At 37.8% G+C, this 22,548-nt stretch overlaps 2 protein-coding genes across 9 annotated transcripts in view; one reads left to right on the plus strand and one right to left on the minus strand.

The window, feature by feature from the left end:
- The first annotated feature begins 4,197 nt into the window (after positions 1-4,197).
- Positions 4,198-6,336, plus strand: nme2a (NME/NM23 nucleoside diphosphate kinase 2a). Its single transcript, XM_057357987.1, has 5 exons — positions 4,198-4,269; positions 4,872-5,004; positions 5,429-5,530; positions 5,635-5,747; positions 6,098-6,336. The coding sequence occupies exons 2-5, from the start codon at positions 4,876-4,878 to the stop codon at positions 6,213-6,215; spliced, it is 462 nt and encodes a 153-aa protein (XP_057213970.1). The 5' UTR covers positions 4,198-4,269; positions 4,872-4,875; the 3' UTR covers positions 6,216-6,336.
- A 103-nt stretch (positions 6,337-6,439) lies between these two features.
- The window catches only part of caskin2 (CASK interacting protein 2), a 90,532-nt gene continuing 74,423 nt past the window's right edge, over positions 6,440-22,548 (minus strand). For 2 of the 8 annotated variants that reach the window (XM_057357979.1, XM_057357982.1), the window contains 12 exons: positions 22,250-22,367; positions 19,897-20,070; positions 19,441-19,512; positions 18,913-19,031; positions 17,441-17,519; positions 15,679-15,764; positions 15,299-15,409; positions 15,073-15,174; positions 14,011-14,149; positions 10,299-11,888; positions 9,347-9,587; positions 6,440-8,656 (listed from right to left, as the gene is read on the minus strand). In XM_057357979.1, the coding sequence (XP_057213962.1) occupies positions 8,560-8,656; positions 9,347-9,587; positions 10,299-11,888; positions 14,011-14,149; positions 15,073-15,174; positions 15,299-15,409; positions 15,679-15,764; positions 17,441-17,519; positions 18,913-19,031; positions 19,441-19,512; positions 19,897-20,070; positions 22,250-22,367 (2,928 nt within the window). In that variant the 3' untranslated portion in view covers positions 6,440-8,559. The remainder of the gene's footprint in view (positions 8,657-9,346; positions 9,588-10,298; positions 11,889-14,010; positions 14,150-15,072; positions 15,175-15,298; positions 15,410-15,678; positions 15,765-17,440; positions 17,520-18,912; positions 19,032-19,440; positions 19,513-19,896; positions 20,071-22,249; positions 22,368-22,548) is intronic. The other 6 variants (XM_057357980.1, XM_057357981.1, XM_057357983.1 and 3 more) reach the window with 6 other exon arrangements.

Raw genomic sequence — 22,548 nt, forward strand, 5'->3', positions numbered from 1 at the left:
TCTTTTAGCATTTCCCAGAAGTCAACTCTAATATAATTCTTTTGAAGTCATGGTCTTCATGTTTCAACACCTAATATAAGATAAAACATTTTAAAATGTATTTAGCTATTGTATATAGGCCTCCAGGGCACCACACAGATTTTATTAAAGAATTTGGTGGGTTCTTATCAGAACTAGTACTGGCCGCAGATAGATCCTTGTCGTTGGTGACTTTAACATCCATGTAGATAACGATACAGATGCCTTAGGAATGGCTTTCAAAGACACTCTTAACTCCATGGGCGTTAGTCAACATGTGTCAGGACCCACTCACCTTCGTAATCATACTTTAGATTTAATACTGTTTTACGGTATAAATGTAGACGATGTGGACGACGTTAAAATCCTTCAGCAGAGTGAAGACATTTCGGATCATTATCTGGTATTATGTTTGCTTCACTGGCCTACGGCTGCAAATAAAACTCATTGTTACAAATATGGTAGAACAATAACTTCAACTACCAAAGATGCGTTTCTCGATAATCTGCCCGAATTGTCTCAAATCATGAGAAATAACGTTGAAGATCTTGACATTACCACTGAAAATTTTAATTCCACCTTCTCGGTAACGCTAGACAAAGTTGCTCCACTACGTTTAAAGAAGATTAAAAATGGCAGCCCCACACCGTGGTATAATGAACACACTCAGGCTCTAAAGAAAGCGGCCCGAAAAATGGAGCGCAACTTTAAGAAAACTAAATTAGAGGTATTTCGTACAGCATGGAAGGATAGTATTCGAAAATACAGGAAAGCCCTAAAAACTTCTAGATCCGCCTACTTTTCATCACTAATAGAAGAAAACCAGCACAACAGTTTTTATTTAACACAGTGGATAAATTAACAAAAAATAATTTGTCAGTGACTTCTGATCCTGTATATCAGCATAGCAGTGATGAATTTATGAACTACTTCACATATAAAATCCAAGATATTAGAGAAAAAATTATAACAATGCAATCAGAAGTGAAACTCGCTGAACAAACTAACTACAGCGCCCCTAAGGAGATAATGCAATTATTTTATACCGTAGATCAAGATGAGCTGTCTAAAATCATTAGATCATCTAAATCAACAACATGCGTGCTAGACCCTATACCTACAAATCTACTGAAAGAGATGCTCCCAGAAATTATAGATCCTATTCTTGGTATTATTAACTCATCTCTGACATTGGGACATGTGCCTAAAGCATATAAGGTGGCTGTTATAAGGCCCCATGTCAAAAAACCCCAACTCGGCCCTAGACAACTAGGGCACTACAGGCCTATATTGAATCTACCTTTCATATCTAAAGTTCTGGAAAAAGTAGTTTCAACTCAATTATGCTCCTTCCTCCAAAGGAATGACATCAATGAAGAATTCCAGTCTGGATTTAGAGCATGTCACAGTACAGAGACTGCTTTGATCAGAGTTACAAATGATCTGTTATTGGCGTCTGACCGAGGTTTTATCTCGTTATTGGTGCTGCTAGACCTTAGTGCTGCATTCGATACCATTGACCACAGCACACTCCTACATAGACTCGAAAATTACGTCGGCATTAAAGGAATAGCTTTGAAATGGTTTAAATCTTATTTATCAGACCGTTTTCAATTTGTAGCAATAAACAATGAGGTGTCACGCAAATCGCAAAACCAGTAAGGTGTACCACAGGGCTCAGTCTTGGGGCCTCTACTCTTCGCATTATACATGCTACCTCTAGGAGATATAATAAAGCAACATGGAGTTAGCTTTCACTGTTATGCTGATGATACTCAAGTTTACATTTCCTCGAAGCCAAACACAGCAGTTCCAACGAATAATGGAATGCATAGTCGATATAAAAAACTGGATGAGTAACAACTTTTTATTACTGAACTCGGACAAAACAGAAGTGTTACTTATTGGACCGAAAACTGGTATAAGTAACAACCAAGAATACTGTTTAACTATTGACGGATGTTCCATAAAACCCTCGTCGTCAGCAAAGAATCTTGGCGTTCTATTCGATAGTAATCTGTCATTTGAGAGCCACGTCGCCAACACCTGTAAAATTGCGTTTTTCCATCTTAAGAATATATCTAAACTACGTCATATGCTGTCAATCTCAGATGCAGAGAAGTTAATTCATGCATTCATGACATCAAGACTAGATTACTGTAATGCACTGTTAGGTGGTTGCCCTGCAGGCTTATTACAAAAACTCCAATTGGTCCAAAACGCGGCAGCTCGAGTTCTTACACGTACAAAAAAGTATGAACATATTAGCCCGGTTCTGTCAACCTTGCACTGGTTACCTATAAAGCATCGCGTTAACTTTAAAATCTTGCTTATTACCTATAAAGCCTTACATGGTTTAGCTCCTCAGTACTTGAATGAACTCCTTTTGTATTACAGTCCTTCACGTGCATTACGCTCTCAGGCGTCCTGTCAGTTGGTAATACCTAGAATTTCAAAATCAAGTGCAGGTGGTAGATCCTTTTCCTATCTAGCGCCTAAACTTTGGAATAGTCTTCCCTGCACTGTCCGGGAGGCAGACACACTCTGTCAGTTTAAATCTAGACTAAAGACGCATCTTTTTAATCTTGCATACACTACTCTTCCATAATATAAATCTTCAGAGGGTTTAGGCTGCATTAGTTAGATCAACCGGAACCAAAAACACAACTGATGTACTTGTTGCATCAAAGAGTACAGAACAGTACTCTACTCTCAGCCAGTCTTGTCTCATTGTTCCAAGGTTACCACAGCGAGCAGGATGCAGTTCATGGCCTGACCTGATGGTAGAGCGGAGAATGGGAAGTGGGGACCTGACAAGAGCTGAGATGATAGAGCTGGATAAAGAAGGACGCGGTCTCTTGACATGTCTTCACCACAAAACTTCAAATGCTATTAGATTATTAATGATAATCTTAAACTATAATTTATTTTATTATTAAGTTTATTTATTTTATTTAGCCTTGTTGTGCAAGTTCTCTGGAGCTTGTGCAGAGGCAGCAGCTTTTGCCAGAGGGGAACTGGAATCCCCTGGTTGGGCCTGGGTTCTCCTGAGGTTTTTTTTCTCGATTAGAGTTTTGGGTTCCTCGCCACCGTTTGCATACTGTTTTGCATCTGCCTGGCCGGGGGGGGCTGCTTTAGAATTTTAAAGTTTTACTTAATTAATATTGCATATAGAATTTATAGTCTGTTATATTTGACCTGTGCTTCTCTCTCCTTTATCTTAAATGTGTGCTCTCACTGTGTGTGTGTGTGTGTGTGTGTGCGTGCGTGCGTGCGTGCGTGCATGCGTGCATGCGTGCGTGCGTGCGTGCGTGCGTGCGTGTGTGTGTGTGCGTGTCTTTGTGTGTGTGCGTACTTGTCTGTGTACGTGTGTGTGCGTGCGCGTCCGTGTGTGTGTGTCTGTGTGTTAGTACGTGTGCATATTGTGTGTGGAGTGTTTTGTATGTGGGTATGTCTGTCTTCTTTGTTTTCACCTTTTTCTTGTTTTTGCAGGTACAACTTTAATTGTTTTGCTTATAGTCAATGTGTCTTATGTACAGCTGCTTTGTAACAATGAAAATTGTAAAAAGTGCTATATAAATAAAGTTGAGTTGAGTTGAGTTATTGTAGTAAAACTTCAAATACTGATTTAGTAGTCTGCACTACATACTACTCGTGTTCTTATTCTTTGCGGGTATTTTTTTAATGATTTTAATGGCTTTCACACCACACACTTCATTGTGTGGCAGCAGCAGTCACGTTTATTTGGCTGGCAATGTCATCCATCTTACGTAAGAAGACTTAAGACTTTGCAACCGACCTAATTGTAACATTTATTTACAGGAACTTTCCTCCAAATGCCAAAACCCCTTGCACTGAAGCTTGGAATATATCTGTTACAAGATGACAAACCACATGTATACAGACCACTTTTTATTTGCAGTGAAATGCATTACACGGATGGAGATAATGAATATATGTTAGATTAGTGGCTATTGGATAAGAATACATATTTTGCTATAGACTAAATGTATTTATGTTCACATATCCCATAAAATAATTACTAGTTTTAATAACATAATGGAGCCATTTATGCAACATATTTGTCATATGCAACAATTTGAAATTTCCAAAGCATCACTGTTTGCAAAAGCACTGCAACCGCAATCTCCGCCCCCACCATTAAACACTTCATGCAAGTTGGTCATGGATTAGTGAATACAACCGTGCGTGTGGAATAACGTTAAGACTCGTGGACATCCGTCAAATAATGTAAGACTATACTGTATACTGTACATGGATGCCATTTTTTTTATTTTCACTACTGTGTTTTATTAGGCTACTCTTAATTTTATAATTGAAAGTATTGCTTGTTTCAAAACCAGGCAGTTAATGTAATAAACAACAATGCGTAGCCTACCTTGTTTTTAAACCAACATGAACGGAGCAGTAGCCTATATGACTTTTTATAGTCATAAAGTAAACTTGTTAAATTTATCAGCAGCCTATCAGTTAATGGGTAGTTTTGTACGCTGAATACATGAAGTAGGTCCTATTCGCGTTTTAAAGTGCGTTACGATGTAAAGATGATTAGATAAGGTGCTGCTGTAAATACACTGGATCCTTTGAGGTCAGATCATCGGTCACGGTTCAGACAGTCTTTCTTTAAGCAATGAAGGTTAAGCAAGCAGGTTTTACTGTTACTGTTACCCGCAATGTAACTGGTGGTGATGGGCTCAGGGGTTTCAGCGCCCACACCCCCTTCTGCACCTCAAGTCCATGGTGCCAAACGCGCAGCGGTGTAAGTTTTCCTAAAGTTTTTTCAGTGCAATTGTTAAATGTGTTTAATATGTCTGTATTTTCTGTGCTTTCAGCATTATGTCTGCAAACGAGGAGCGCACTTTCATTGCCATTAAGCCAGATGGCGTGCAGAGGGGTTTTGTAGGAGAGATCATCACGCGATTTGAACAAAAAGGGTTCAAGTTAGTTGCTTTGAAATTGATCCAGGTAAGCTAAAATAACATTTTGTATTTGATGCATTTTATATACAACATACGTTTTTGTTTGTTTAATACGGGTGCGCAATATTTATGCACAATATTCATTGCGCGAATATAGAAATATAAGTACAGTTTCTATTCGTGTATGATATTTTTAAATTAGAAAAACTATCAAATTGTATTTTTATGCGTTGTGCATATTAATTTTAATGCATTTTAAGCACGTGTGGTCTTCTAGGGGTTAAAACCAATTACTTTCATTGTGGTGTCTTGTTGTGTGTGAAGGTGCACCTGCTATATTCCCTTGTGATCATCTAATTAACCAAACATAAGATGCTGTGTTGACATTACACTTAAAAGTGTGTGTGTGTGTGAAATAATAGAAGAGCTTTTTATACGGCAGGTTTGTATTTTGTATGTGTTTAATTCAGGCCAGTGATGATCTTCTCAGAGAGCACTATAGTGACCTGAAGGACCGGCTGTTCTTTCCTGGACTTGTCAGTTACATGTCCTCTGGCCCTGTGGTTGCCATGGTAAGCCTATTTATATGTCTTTATGGGCACTTTGAATTTAATGTTTTATCTTCAGTGCTAATGTTTGAAACATTTCTTGCAGTAATTTTGTAATGTATTTATAGGTGTGGGAGGGTTTTAATGTTATCAAAACTGGTAGAGTAATGCTTGGGGAGACTAATCCCATTGACTCCAAGCCTGGGACGATCCGGGGTGACTTTTGCGTACAGGTTTCTCGGTAAGACCATACTGTAACGTAGATAAAATCATCAAAGTTAATTCATTTCAAATGATAAAGAAACTGCACATATTAATGCTAAATTGTAATGAACATTAGATTTAATTTTAGAAGCACACACCCACTCACAACAACATACCAGTCACGTTTTCTTGATTTATTCATTTTTCATGCAAATAATAGTTTCAGCTGTATATTTCTGAAATTTCTTCCAGATGGTTCAGTATTTGATGTTACAGCTGTATGTATACTACATTTCCCATGAGGAATCTATTAAGAATAATCTATGTATCTGTCACTTTCATTTATCTGCATTAGTTTTTCCTAATGCTCATTTATTTTTTCAACAGGAACATCATCCATGGCAGTGATTCTGTAGAAAGTGCCAACGCCGAGATCAACCTGTGGTTCAAACCAGAAGAACTCTGTGACTACTCGAAATGTCAGCATAACTGGCTCTATGGCTGAACATTTTTCTGCACATCTTCCTCCGTTTCATTTTCACTGTTTCTGCTGATTGTCTTTATAGTAAAAACAAAAACTCATTTGTTACATATTATGAATAAATTTAGAGTGAGAAGGAACTAAATACATTGTGGTTCTTGTTAGTTCAAGGGTCAGTTTTCCGTCACCTTGTACAATATAATAAAAACAAATAGTGAGCCACAATGACACAAGGCTTTTGATCTGAAGATCGATCTGTTCTTTTATTAAAAGTATTCAAATACCTTGCAGTATTGATTGTGAAATCATAAGAGACCTAAACTGATGGTACTCATGGCTCTTACTAAGCCCTGCAATGAACACAGCAATGCCAAAGTATTGCCATAAGGAATGAACAGGGATATAAAGTACACAGTGCTGTTTAAAAAGATAGTATAGCACCAGTAAGTGCTGCTTTTATAAAGTCCATCAAAATATCATTCCATATCATACAAAAGCATTTCAGATGGTTACATTAAAAACATGCAAGAACGTGATGCTCCGGCCTTCTTTCAGCCACGAGTTATTCCACATATATCTCTTTTTAGCAATATAGGTAACATCAAACAGTTAAGAGGAAAGTCTCTTTCAGTCAAGAACTGGTCGTCTTACCAGCGTACAGTACATGCAGAATAAACAAGAACTGGTAAACAAAAATAAATGTGTACAATGAAAGATACATACAGTGCATACACTATATAACTTTGGGAAAAGTGCACAGGTCACAGAAGTGAGAAGCCATTAAGCTTTGAAGCTTGCATTTCTCATCCTGAGTATCAGATCATAGAAAGTTTGAACCATCTATTTTGTGTATTTTTAACCACATGTGCCCCATGTCTTGTTAAAGCTAATAACACAGATCTCAGGTCCCCTTTGGTCATTTGTGCTTGAAAAATGTGTTGTTCATATGGTTCATATAAATCTATTTTGCCTGGTTTCAGTCAAGGTGAACATTTACAAAAAAGGCCCTTTCTTTGTCACTGCACAAATCAAATAAATTATACTTCTTATAAAAATACATTTACAATAGAAGTGATCCATCCCATATGCTTTATCTTCAGTGTTGGGTGTAACTAGTTACTAAGTAATTAGTTACTGTAATTTAATTACTTTTCCCTTGAAAAAGTAAAGTAAGGGATTACTCTTATTTTTCTGTAATTTAATTACAGTTACTTTTGATGTAATTAAACTAAATACTGTGTAATAATATGTGTGTGTAATAGTGGAATTGACATCAAAATTCAAAGTCTAACTTTAAAATCTGTGCTTTAATGTATAAGTCTCACATTTGTAATACTTTGGTCAGTTAATAAGAGTACTTTACGTAGTTTAATATTATTTATTTGAATGAATTAAAAGAGCCCTTTCATGCCTATCCTTGAATCACTTAACTAATCAAGGTTGATGTAGGATATAGAAAGTAATTAATAATAAGTAACTAAATACTTTTCGGAGAGAGTAATTTGTACAGTAATCTAATTACACTATTGAATATGTAATTAGTAACTAGTAATTAATTACTTTTTGAGAGTAACTTACCCAACACTGTTTATCTTCCAAAACGCAATTGTTATCAAAATATACTATTGCTATAACATGTTAAGAAAAGTTATTTTCCTAACATGTAGTTAACTGCTATGCAACGTTCCAAACATTATACAACGCACAGTGACATTAAAGATATACTGCACAGTACAAAACCTCAAACAGGTGACTGTTCTGTATACTGCCCCGTCTTCTTTTCAATGACATGGTTACAGTAATATTAGTCAAACATACTTGGTCCATGAGGTGGCATTACAACAAACGAAAACGTTTTTTTGGTTGATCCTTTTCCCTCTGTTATATAATAATTCCCTCTAATGTGTTTAGTCTAAAAACAAGAAAATTCATAGAATGATACTGAATGTCTGAGCATTTCAAACACAGAATTGAACTTGCATCACACTCTCAGCCTTTGCACTGTATATCCATTGCTAGAGGCCAAAGTCTTAGCACAACAGGAAATGAAAGTGTCTCTGCTTGAAGAGCTTTAATAGTAAGTGCTTATGATAAAACACATTCTGTCCAATAAGCCAAAGATACAGAAAGCAACAAATATGTTTCAGTGTTTGCCTAGTCAACTGCAGATGGAAGGAGCGTAAAGGAAACAGCCATGATTGTTGCCATTTTTCACCCTTTAAATTGGGTAATGCAAACAAATAGTTTTTTACAAAAGTGCACTGTAAACGAATAACTTGTGTAAAGTTTGATTGTCTCCAAACCCGGCATTGCATCTCACACATCCAGAGGAGTCCATGTGAAGGCCCCATGCTGTATTTGAGTCAAGTCAATCCAACATGGCTTCCAGCTGGTCGGCTAGATCATCAAACATGTTTCCTATATCATCAAGAATATTCCCAGCTGACTTCACCGTGTTGATGCCACTGAGAGAAACAAGGATGAGAACAAAGTTTTAATAAGAATGCACAGTGAGTACACATCTATCTTAATAAGTCTTAAGCCGAACGTGTTGATTTAGTCGAGATTCACAGCATCCACATGCAAATTTGGATTAACATATGCCTTGTAACAAGCTACATCTCTTCAAAATGCAAAATGATGTTCAATGGTAGACAGAATGAGCAGAAACGCTATTGACCGTGGTTTGGTTAGAAGGCGAGTCAAATAAAACTCCACATTGTTGAGACACCATCTGTCTCCAGGCCTGCGATAAAGACATCGACAATATATCTTCATCTCAGCCAAAACTACCAAACCGTCAGGAAATAAAAGACATTTGTGGAAGGGGAGTCAGTTTATTGCTATAGATTTCCCAATGGACGAGTGGTCATTTAGTCATTATAGTGCCATCTGCAGATCCATCTCATCTTAATACAGAGTGTGTGTGTAAACCCCACAAAATCATGATTAAGCATGTCATTCCAACCCTGTATGACTTTCTTTCTTTTGCAGAACACAAAAGAAGATATTTGTGGTATCTTGTTGGTAACCAAACAACATTGGACATTGTGTGTTATTTATCTATGCAGACTGTATTTTGTCTATATTTGTGCCATATATCAAACTTCATGACCATTTCGTGCATGTGTGTCTTTGTGTGTGTTATGTGTCACCTTTCTCTTGGATCCTCCTGAGCCAATTTCCTTTCCACAACTTTAAGCGCTGCTTCCAGGGACGTGCTGGTTTGCTCTAGACGTTTATGTACCAGCTCATCTTGGACGTCTGACACGGCCTGTGACTTTCCAGCCAGCACAGACTGACTTTGATGTCCTTTGATGAAGGGACATCGAACCGGAGAACTGCATGGAGGTGAAACGGCAAATGCCACACTCTGTGCGACACAGACTGTCACTCCTGAAGAACCAATAATGACGACAGTCAACAAGACAGACATGTAACATAATATAAATCATACATTTAGAGAATTTAAAGTGATAGGGATGAAAATGATGTCATCATTTACGCACCCTCTTGTCATTTCAAACCTGTATGACTTTCTTTCTTTCACAGAACACAAAAGAAGATATTTTGAAGAATGTTGCTTTCTGGCATCCACTAACTTGCATTGGTTTCGAGTCCATACTACAGAAGTCAATGGGTGCCGCTGCTGTTCGGATACAAACATTCTTCTAAATATCTTTTTTGTGTTCTGCGAAAGACGAAAGTCACACAGGTTTGGAATGAGAAAATGATGACAGAATGTTCTTTATTGGGTGAACTGTCCCTTTAAACATCAATGGAGGAGCATGGCTGAAAGTTGGTGTTCAACCAAAAATCTTTCATTGTTTACTCACCCTCATGTCACTCCAAACCTGCATGACTTTCTTTCTTCTTCAGAACACAAAATGAAACACTTTGAAGAACGCTGGTAACCGAACAACCTTGACACCCTTTGACTTCCATTATATGGACACAAACACTGAGACATTTCTCAAAATATCTTCTTTGTGTTTCACGGAACAGAGTCAAATACAGGTTTTGAACAACACGAGGGTGAATAAATAATGTCAGATTGTATATTTTTGGCTGAACTATCCTTTTAAAAATGTAAGCACATTGCAGTACCTGAGGTTGCTGAAGCAGAATGGCGCGTGGGCTTCGAAGGAGTTGGAGGTTTATGCGGAGAGCCCGGTTTGGGAGACAGACTCAGTTTGTATGGATTCTCAGTCAATCTGCCATTATGCATGCGCTGCGAGACCATCTCGGTCTCAGCGGCGGTCACATTTCCTGCACGCACGCTTGCGCCTTGACCCTTGGTCTGTAGTTCTTTTGGCTTGTGTCTCCTTTTGACAGTGTCTGATTCTTTTAAGTGAAACTCCGGCAACTCTAAAGGTGATTTGATAGGCTGTGCTGGCCTTAGAATTTTAACACCAGTCACAGTCTTATTGGTTGATATTTTGGTCCTTTGTTTGATGGTCACTTTGCCTTCTTCAGCGAAAGGTATGCTCTCCTGTGAGCTTCCTGTTGAAGATTGTGAACCTCTTTGTTTGTGATTCCTCAAAGGTTCCTTGTTTTCTGCTTCGTTAACTGAAGATTCACTGACAGTTTTCCTACGGTTCCCCAAATGTTTTGGTGGGGTGGCTGGTGAGCCGGCTCTAAACAAAGGGCTATTGCATGCCTTACTGGGGCTCCCTGCATTGTTCTCCAATCGGGCCGAGATGCTTCTAACGCTTCCTGCGCTTTCCATTTCAACCCCACTTGTACTGACCCCACTCGGTGCAGAACTCAGTCGCTTCGGAGGGGGAGGTGGAGGACCCTTCCTCTTAGTACGTATGGCAAAGGAATGACTGCGGGCCACCTGACGCTCACCACAGCCGTAAGCTGTCTGGCTACGCCCGGGCTTACGAGTGAGGGTGACGTATGATGACAGATTTGCAGACGCCGTGGGTGTAGATATATCTTCATCTTCATTCTCTCCATCTGAAAGCGCATAGCGTGAAAGACTCTGGCTTCGCTTTTTGGACCGGGATGCCTCTCCGTTCGGCTGTAGAGCCCTAACCGGGACTGGGCTTCCCATGTTGTTGTTTTGATGCTGTAGGTAGCTGAAACCTCTTTGGAGAGGCGATCCGTGCGGTGAGCCGTGAAGGGGTTTGGAGGGAGACGCAACTGGTTTGGGCTTGCTCACAACAGGTGGGTATACAAATCGTGCCGCTTTATTTGCGATTACAGGCGGTGTCCTCGCCGGCAACACCGGTGTCATTTTAACAGGTGATAACTGGCTTCCATCCTGCTCCTTATTGTGGCTGCTGTCTACACTTCCCAAGCTCTCCTGCGATCGACTGTGGGGCGTTACAGATGCCATCGGGCGTTCCTGTGACTGTCCAGAACCCCCCGATCGTGTGCCGATGCTCTCTTGACTGAGGCGTACGGATGCTCCACCCGCGCTACAGAAACCATCCTGGACACCGGCGTACCCGCTCCGGGCCATGGCGTTCTGCAGCTCGGCGCTCAGCTCGCTGTCCTGAAAGGTGAGCATCTTTGGCGACAGAGGGGAGGAAGGACAGTCCGGGTTCTCGTGGTGCTCGATGGCCACCAGCTCGAGGGCAGGAGGAGCTCTCCTGTGCTGCAGCATTGCTTGATCTTCAGCCTGGTTCTTACGAGCCTTCTGCACATCACTGAGCTTCTTCACAGCGAGCATCAGCTTCTTCTGATGGCCTGTGGGTAAACAGTATACTATTAAAAAACAGAATAAATACATGAGGAGGTTTTCCCGAAAATCTCACACCCCTGCTGTGAGAACGCTCCTTTTGTTGGCATATCTATATACAGTATTACGCACCAGTGCTGCTTTTGCAGAAGAAAAATGCCTTTAGTCTATATCCAATGTGTGGTTTTAGGACAAATAACGAAGACGGCAAAGTTGCTCGATGCATTAAATGTGAACTAAGAATAACCTGCTTTATTTTGGTGTTTTTGCTAGAAAGTGTGAAATCTTATTTTGAGGACTAGCCCTGTTGAAAAAACCAGCATATGCTGGTTAGGTAGGTTTTGAAGCATGGTAGCTGGTTTGTGCTGGTTTAAGCTGGTCATGTGCTGGTTTAAACTGGTCCTAAACCAGCACATGGCCATCTTAAACCAGCTACCATGCTTCAAAACCTACCTAACCAGCATATCGTCGCTGTCGGGCGGAAACCTCCTATGTCCAAATATTTTTTCACAAATCGATGCTATTGGTCAGTCCCCATGTGGGTCTGTTATTTTTACAAATTATTAACCAATCTAAAGTGTTGAAAATAGCTTGAGAGCAAATCTCTTAACTCCATTGGACACTTCAACTGTCTGAGAAGTCTCGTAACTCCACCTCTTCCAACTCCAGCTTCTCGGCATTACGTCTCCTGATTGAAAGTTTTTTAGACAATAACGAGTGAAAATAGTTAGGTTAGATACATTTGAGTAGGCCTGTTTTGTTAAAAATCGATAGCTGTAATGCTTCGGTGCAGAAGGAAGCCCATGAGCCACGAAGGTAGGGTTTGCGAGCAGATTCGGCTAATTTCCGCCTATTAGACAGCCTAGTCAGCTCATCGTTTTTTGTATTACATCACTTATAGTTCTTAAACCTTTAAAATAGAGTTTAGGAAGATGTATGTAACCACAGTCGTTAGCTTTGGTTAACGATTAAAGCCTTTTCTCTTGTCAAGAGGCTCAACGCGACCACCGACTTTATTTGCGTGCAGATTAATTTCCGCCTATATTAGACAGCCTGTTTAATGTTTTATTTTGGTATTGCATCACTCATAGCTCTAACGTTTAAAATAGAGTTTAGGAAGATGTATGTAACCACAATCATTAGCTTTCATTAGCTCTTAAAGCCTCGTCTCTTGTCAAAAGGCTCAACGCGAACGCAGACTTTGATGAACACTGCTGGCAGCAGCGACGTCTGTGTCCGTACCATTCTTATCAATGGCAGCGTAATCGCGTATCTCCCTGCTCCCAAGTCATAAACCTTGTATCTCCGATTAAACATGGTTTTGGGGAAATGTTGTGTTAATGTTGGTACACAACAGTATATGATAGCAATATAAGGTATAATACCAACTTTAACGATACAATGTTTAATAACTCAAAAAATATGCAGTTTTTTTTAATTTCCTGAAAAATAGTGGTTTTGGAGATGCGAGGATTCTGCCCGACAGCGACGATATGCTGGTTTTTTCAACAGGGAGCTGAGGGAAGTATATGGAATAACAGTTACTTCCCATTAACATTGTTTATTCTTTTGTAAAATTACAAGCAAAATTGTCAATAAAATCACTTCGAAAGAGTACAGTGGGGTCCACTGAAGAGATCATTGTTTGGAAGTGATTTTGACTATGTAGACGGTTTCATCAGACGCACACGCATGGCCCAAAGTTAACTTCCAGTCTGTGTTTGTTGATCGGTCTGGTTAGTGGCTAATAATATAAATATTTTTATTTTATTTTATTTACATTAATAATAATGTATATTAATATGGAATTGTATAATAACTTTTTTATTGAATAAACAAATTATTTAATTTTATTGTATATTAATTGTATTAAATAAACAACTTGTTAAATGGTTTGTGTAACCCAAAATAATACTGTCTAGACATATTTTTACTTGCTAGCTAATGTCACTTGTTATTTCTTTTGTTAGCAGAAATAATCTTCAGGGAGAGGAATTTTTTACGGATTTGTAACGGAAGTTAGTACAGTAACATTTGTTTATGTTGTTGCTTTAAAACCGTTTATATAGTGTACTATCTGGATTGGTCCACTATCAATCTACAGTATATAGTGAGGACAGGTCCATTTACCCAGTTTAGTGATGCCAATTTCCTGCAGATCCTCCCATGTGATATCCTGCACTATGCTGATGGAGTCATACCCATTCTCTGCCAGCTTTTTCTGGTATTGTGGCAGCCCTATAGCACTGAGCCATTTGCCAATATCAGACTGCAACAAACAAACAAATACAATGGGACTTCTATTATAAGACTGAATTCTCTGTTGTATAATAAACAATATTTGTGATATTAGCTGAAAATATAGTCATATGCAATACATATCACATTTTTGTTGTTTAACACGTTATAACACAGCATATCTGTATTTGTATATGTATTTTTTTGTCTATTGCAAATTTTTTATAATTTATATACCAGTTTCTATTCATTTATTCACTAATGCATGCTGTCACTACATTTTATAACCTTGAGCATATACAGTCGTGGAAAAAATTAAGAGACAGTTTTTCCATTATTTTCAGTTCTTCTGAATTTACTATTTAGGTAAAATTATCGTTTTTGTTTAATTCTGTGAACTACTAACAACATTTCTTCCAAATTTCAAATAAAAAGATTGTTTCTATTTGCACTTATTTGCAGAAAATGAAAACTGGAGAAACAAGTCAAAATAACTGTAAGAAAATAATAAGAAAAGATTCTCTGTATTTTTTCAGACCTCAAATACTGCAAAGAAAACAAGTTCATGTTCACTTTTAAGCAACACAACAGTAATATTTGTACATGTATTTATGAAGTTTAAAAAAATATGTGATATCCTTGATTTTTATCACAGTTTTTATGAGTCTTGTCATGCTGTCAGTCTTTCACATGGCTGTTGGATGACTTTATGTCACTCCTGAAGTTTGATTTTGTTGAAATTCAACAGACACTGAACTGGAATGGCCACAATACATCTAAAAATGCTGATTAAATGAAATTTTTAATTGGTCTCTTATTTTTTTCTGCAGCTGTATATGAATGCATGAATTCTATATACAATAATATTATAATATGTGTACACATCCTTGTCTACAAGGTATACCAAAAATATTTCATCTTAAAAAATGAAAGCCTTATAAAGCAATTATTTACTGGAATATAATCCGGCAACCACTCTGGAATGTTCAAGCTGCTGATCTCCATCGAGATCTTCTTGCGATGACCTGGCTTTGTAACACCAATAGCAGTGAGATCCTGAAACCACAAAGAGAAAAATTAATAGAGTTCAGATACAGTATGTCTAAAATCGGTTTAAAATGTTTAGGATACAGCAGTAAAAACCAGCCTTTGTACGACAGTAAACAGAGAGTCAGCTCACCTCAGGGGTCATCCTGCTCATAGTGGGAACATCATATCCAGACGTGAGGAAATTAGATGTGTACTGCTCCAACTGAAACTCACTCAGCCACTGATAAATAGCCTCGGCATCCTTGAGAGATTATTGAGAGTTTAGCATTAAGAAGTTTACAGAAAACATGGTTGCAAAAATAAGGGCTAGTCACTAGTCAGGCCACAAATCAATTGATTCTAGATTGTAAGAAAAAACGTAATAAGGTGAATTTGAAAAAGTAAACATCGTACTGTGGCATATGTTCTATGCCTACAAAACATTTGCGTAACATGCACCATATACATACTAGCAATACGCAGCAATAGCTGTATGGTAGTCTACTATTCTGAACAAAGTCCTGATCTCACCCGGCCATCCAGAAGCTGTTTTGAATGAATGACATGTTGCTCTCCAGTTCTGGAGCCGCTCAGAAGCACCCTACGTCCAAGAGCCCCTAAAGTATACATGCATAAACAGTTCTTTTGGTCAGGCTGCAGTTAACAGTAAACAGCAAAATCGCCAGTGTTAAAAGGGTCAAATTAACTCTCACAGTGTTTATATAATCCACACTTTAAGAGTGTGGATTATACACTGTGAGTGTTAATTTGACCCTTTTAACACTGGCGATTTTGCTGTGTGAGGCACAGTGCAGTCTTTCATACATACTGTTTTATTGTGTTTACAAATTAACACACCGGTGAGCTGATGTGCTTCATGTTTCAGCAGAATGACATAAAAATGTTCTCCTGTTACCCCAGGCACTGTTTTCACATCTCCAACAACACATCGCACCAGAATTGCACAATTACTGACATATGGAGAAGAGAAGTTAAGACCTAAGGCAGCTTTGATAAGTAATTGTGTAAGAATATGCCCATGTGTATGAGAAAACTTCACTACTAGGTCTGTCTCTATGGTATAGCCGACAACAAATCCAACAAACCAAGTGTACATGAACAAAAAATTCTAGATATATGATCTAATTCTACATAACAGGAATGTATAAAAAGCAATTAGGTCTTTAAGAAACTATAAAGCTACACAAATATGGAGATATGCATTTTTGAAATGGACTTTGTATTGTAACTTTCAGAAGTGGTAATAATAACATATGATGAGTTTATTTGCAACAGGTTTTTTTTTAAACAGAGTTTTTTATGTGCATTCCCAGTAATATCAATCAAACTGTAAAGTAAAAAGAACTTAAAAAAAACACCTAAATAACACAATAAAACTGAAAAAATGTAAAAACATGATTTTTGAGTTATCGGTTTTGGCAAATAAACTCTTCATATATGAACATGACTCCACTTTACTTACCCTCATAAAATGTGACAATGTTTAAAGAGTTTGTCTGTCTCATGATTATCTTCTTTAATCCAGCGACCCTACATACACCCTCTTGTGTCAATGACATTTACATTTATTTTTATATTTATTAGCTATTATTTACTAGAATGATCTTGCTTGTTATATAAACACCATGCACTGTGATGTGTTTTTCATTTTCGGTGTTTTTCTGTTTTTCTCCACATTGTGAAAAGCACTATATAAATAAAATTGAATTGAATTGAATATGCATCTCTTTTTCTAAATCTTTTCTTTTTTCGATATCTCTGACTTACAGACAATTTTGCCTGCCTCTCTCGATCCTTCCCTCCCACTGAAATCTGACAATGGACTGTATCTCTATGTGCAAATGAGTAGATATTTTAATATATTAAAGGTTGTATATATTTTAAAGCTGCTCTGCTTCTGAAACCTCGTATCTCCATATTTGGTGATTTTGATTTGCCATAAATCACTATTATTAGTCACCCTTTACGTTTGTCACTGGTTTTTGAAAATATCTAACCCATAAATAGTGTGAAAAAGTGCTTGTCAACTTTGACAACAGTATTTAATCATTTAAGAAGTAAAGTTATTTTCCATTTCCAGTGAATTTGGACATCCAAGGTTTCGGAAGGGCACCGACGACTATATATTTTAAGTTGTTGAACTGAACTCAATCGTTTATTCGCTTTTAAAGTAATGCCTATGACTTTTACATTTACACGAATGCAAACTCTCAGCATGTGTAACATCAAAAGCCTGTTTCTAAATAAAACAATGGCTAAAAAATGTGCTAACCTGAATAAGGGTTTGCCTGTTTTGTGGGATCAGGTGGTTGAGAGCACAGTTCTACCACTTCACCAGCAGAGGGAGGCAGCTGCACACAGAAAAAAAACAGCATCAGGTCACATACAGTACATGCACACTTCAGAGACTGTGTATTAAAGAGATACTTCATCCAAAAATGAAAATTCTGTCATCATTTACTCACCTTCAAGTTGTTCCAAATCTGTATACATTTCTTTGTTCTGGTGAAAACAGAGAAAGATATTTGGAAGAATGCTTATAACCAGACAGATTTTGACTACCATAGTAGGAAAAAATACAATGGTAGTCAAAAAGTGCCAAAGAACTGTTTGCTGTCCTACATTCTTCAAAATGTCTTCTTTTGTGTTCAACAGAACAAAAAAAAATTATAAAGTACTTTTTCCTACTATGGGAGTCAAGGGGGGGGCAAGATCTGTTTGGTTATAAGCATTCTTCCAAATATCTTTCTCTGTGCACCACGCGCGTGAAGTTAAACACACCTTATCAACCTCAAACAGAACATTACGATGGATTATATTGTGCTGAGAAAGATCGCTTTGTTTATGTGTTCTTAAAAGCAGTCACAGTGTAATGATGATAGCGTGCTCGGGTGAGGATGGTAATGTACAGTGTAAGAGCAGGTCAGCGGCGGAGTGCATGTTTCAGGGCACGCTAGAGATACAGGCTCTCCAATGCTTTAGTTTGTTCGTCTGTTCAGACGTCTGTTAACTTATCAGAGATGAAGAACACCACACTACAACTTTTCGGTATTGCACCAGGCACAGTCATCGTGGTCATTACAAAGAGCTAAGGCCAAGCGGCGCCTGACAAAGTCTACACAACTTCGTTTGAATAAACGGATATGACGTTATTGTGGGCGTTTCCAGTAATGCAGACGCTCGTCCACACCCACTAATAAACATGTAATTTGCATGACTTGGAACAAGAAAAAGAAAACGAAAATGAAAACGAAATAAAAGAGAGGAGAAAATAAAATGAAAATCAAACTTTACATTTTAATTAGAATTGTGTCAGTATTACTGCGTGAACATTAATAAAAACCTTTGTAAAAAATGTTTTTGCAATTTCTTTTTCACATTTGCCTTTTCATTTTCATATTGGCAGTCTTGCCTCGAGATCTTAGTGAAAATGAAATGTCAAATCACCAATTGCACTTTCTTTTTCAATTTGACAGGGACAACGCATTGTCAGTGTGAAAATGAAAATAAAATAATTTCATTTTATTTTTCATTTTGGCACATATTGTGTGCGCAGTTGTGTATAATGAAATTGCTAATTGGTTTTCATTTTCATCGTTTAATTTATTTATTTAAATTTGGCAGGATTTGCCTCCCATAGCAATGTACTTCAATTTACGTCCAAAAATCCTATGGTACTATGATGATGAATGTCCAAAAAGTGCAATGGTTATGTTTGGTACTTCATTGTAAACTGAAGTCCACCTTTGTGGTGTCTTGGACAGCAGCAGGTGACTGATGCGGTCCTTCGGCGCTCTGTCCACTGCCGGCACTGCGACTGCTGCCCATGCTCCCTGAACTCCCAACACTGTTTCTGTCTCCTGCTACCAGAGAGAGATTTGGTGAGATACCATACAAATCTGTTTTTTTTTCGATGGCGAACCCTGCAATAAACAACAGCTTGTTATCAAATTCAAACTTAAATAGGTAACACGCACTATTGTATGAACTCCAGAAAAGTCTCTGCAGAGATGTGGAGGAATGTGGAGGAACACAAAGGAACGTTGAGGAGGACTTGGGTTTGAATTCAGGGACACAAAATGGTGAGCTGGAGGCAGGCAAACAAACAAACAAAGGACAGCCTCGGGTGACTGGAACCATATGAAACCTCAGTTTAAGACCAAAGGCTCCTGTCACTGGTATTTTGGACAAGTGGAAGTTTACTGGGATGAGACAACAGGCTGGGAGGATACTGGAGACAAACAGGGGCCTCTGGGAACAAGCGACTCTTACCATTGAGAAAGGTCCTGAGGACCCAAATATCCTCTGACTCTCTGGGACTAGCTGGACTGTCGGGAAGCGGACCTAGCAAACACAAACACTTGAAAAGGCCGGAGGGGAGAATTCTGGGAGTTTTGGGATATTAAATAACTGTAATGAGTTTTATACCAGAGATCATTGGGTTCATCACTGGGGAGTGCTTGTTTAAAACAGTGTTTCTCAAACTTCTCCAAAAATGACTTGCAATGATAGTAAATTACACTAAATGTCTAATATTGTACATTTCCTCTCCAGTTTGAGAACCACTAGTCTAAACAGACAACTATAATATTCTTTTCTTGGTTGCCATGATGGTTTAAAGAATTGCATAACTAGTCCACATATGAACGGTCTAGGAGGGAGGAAGGCTGTGTCAACAGTCTGTAGATGCGTGTGTTCTTTAATTCATGTCTATGAGTGTCACGCTACCTGTGTGCTGCTGATCCAGCCCGTTCTGGTGAGTCAGGACAGGCCGGGTGGATGAGTATAGGGTGTAGGTGTCATCAGTGTGAGGGGTGTGATGAGAACTGTGTGGGGGCAGAGCCCTGGATAGAATGTGATGTCTCTGGATGGGTAGTGAAGCCTGTCGGGAGAGAGCGCCCCCTATAGACACAACATGGAAACACTTAAAATGTCAATTTTTGAAGATATGATCAAAAAAATGAAGAGACAAACATGGTTGTCTCTCTTTCAAATGTAACAAATTGAAGGTTTAAGGTTTAAACATTTAAAGGTGAAGTGTGCGGCTTCAGAATGGGTAAAAATAATGACAGGTTTTCTGAAAACATTCTGTCTTCCTGGCCCAAACTTAAAGAATCTGTTTAGTGCGATATTTGTCGGCAATGCATGTTACCAACTTTCTTCAAAATATATTTTTTTGTGTTCTGCAGTAGAAAGACATACAGGTTTTGAATGACATGAGGGTAAATCAATGTTAAAAGAAATTCCATTTTGAGTGAACTATCCTTCTCGGTCTTTAACATTGAGCATAAGAAACACAGTTCACCTTTAAATGACATGAAAACACTAAAACACATTAAAAAGAATGTAAAAAACAAAGATGGTGGAAAAAGACATTATAAAAATTCCTTTGGTGGATCCAATCCGTCGTCCTGATCAGATAACCTGGATTGGAATGTTTTCCTCCAGCATGAGAGACAGTAAGCGTGTAAATCTTGAACCGAAGGCACTGGTGCTTTTGCCCTCATCATCATCATCTCTTCAGCAGTATTGAGGCAGAAGCTTTACAGTGAAGGCTCATTTTATGTGAACAGCAGAATGTTGACGCAGTGACATGGCAGAGTGCTGAGTCTGCCGCTGCGCTCTCTCGCTCTCTCGCTCTCTCGAACTGAACAAAACAGACTCATTTCAGGAAAAGATTTTCTGCTCAAACTCCAGCAATCGAAGGCTGGCACCTTCTTCACGGAGGCACGGGGTTTAAAGCTGAGCCGGCTGTCCCCAATATGTTCTTGTTAATCTCATTAGCGTGTGAGGCGCTTTTATCAATGGACTATATGACCACAGATCTACTGTGTTAAGAGAATTGCACTTTTTGGATGCACACACACACACAGATATATATACATATACATAATGTTTATACAGTGTTTACATGAAGAGTTTGGTTCCAAAATAAGATAACCGTTTTTAACATTTTTTAAAAATCCTGTTTTTTATTATGTTATCATGTTTTTATTGTGTTTTATTGTGTTAGTAAACCGTATTTTTAATTATTGTGGCTTAAATCAAAACAAACCAACTGCAGTTTGATTGATATTAATTGGAATGCACAATAAAAAACATGATTTTTGAAAAAAAATTCATTTCATTTTGGAACCAAACTCTTCATATACAGTATATATACACACACACACACACACACACACACACACACATATGGGTCAAAGACGTTAAGATGTCCCCATCAAAAGAAATTCACAAAAGAGATTTTATATCCATAGAAATCACATTAAATGTATGTAAAATGTCTACTTTAAGGTTTCAACTAAGTTTTTGGAGAATAAAATGTCCAAATTTGGTTGAAATAATGTTACATTGTCATTCAGTGTCATACAATATTTATGTACAAATTCAAACAACACGCTTATTCTGACTTTACATATTAAAATATATAAAAGAATAAGGGAGCATATGACATTGTATTGTGCTTTAAATGAGTAAAAAATTCTTATTGACAAATGGGCAAAACCTAGGATAGTGGCAAATTTAAACAAAATGTAAAATTACAACTAATTAGTCTTTTAATATGTCGTAAATTGATTTTTGTTGTAAATATGCCTGACAAGATTGTTACACTGAATGACATTTTAGTGGGCATCTTCTGTATATCATGGAAAAATGTATGATATTTATTTTTTGCTCAGAAAAACAAAACCAAAAAGACAACAATTTAAAGCAGTATTACACTTATTGTTTTTATGCTTAAACCCTTTTTCATCTTTGACCCATATACATACAGTATATGTATTTAACTTCATTATTATGTTCATTAAAAAAAATCATACACAATTTCTTTTTATTTTTATTAAATGAAAAATAAAATAATTTTTACTATCAGCCTCAGAATTTCAACCCTGCTGTATTTATAGGAGAGTGTTATGTAATGTAAACAACATGCTGTACCTAGCTTTATCTTTGCTGAGAAATGTGCCTAAGTAGTTAAGTTAGAATTAAATAATTCATGTTGCTTTGAAGCACAGCAGATGTTTGTACCGACCAATTGTGCAATTGGACCAATAAAAAGTATATGTAACCAGTATACCTGATCTGCGACTAATAACCTCCACGATGGACGGAGGGAAGAATCCCACACGATCAGTGGCCCTCTGACTGTCATGGATGTGCCCTTTCCAGCGTCCATCCATGTGCTGCTCTAAGACCTTAAAAAGACCAATAACATTACATGATTACAAGGGAAAACACTTAGTAGACAGTGAATACTTGCAGATGTCACGTTGAGCTATAATGAAAAAAATGTTTATAACTATAAATAGTGGTTTTATTTCAAATGTCTAGTTTGATTAAAACCCTCTTTGCACCTTTGTATTCAAAGCCAAATGA

Source organism: Triplophysa rosa, linkage group LG18 (assembly GCF_024868665.1).
Source record: "Triplophysa rosa linkage group LG18, Trosa_1v2, whole genome shotgun sequence".
In the NCBI taxonomy this organism is placed as follows: Eukaryota; Metazoa; Chordata; class Actinopteri; order Cypriniformes; family Nemacheilidae; genus Triplophysa; species Triplophysa rosa.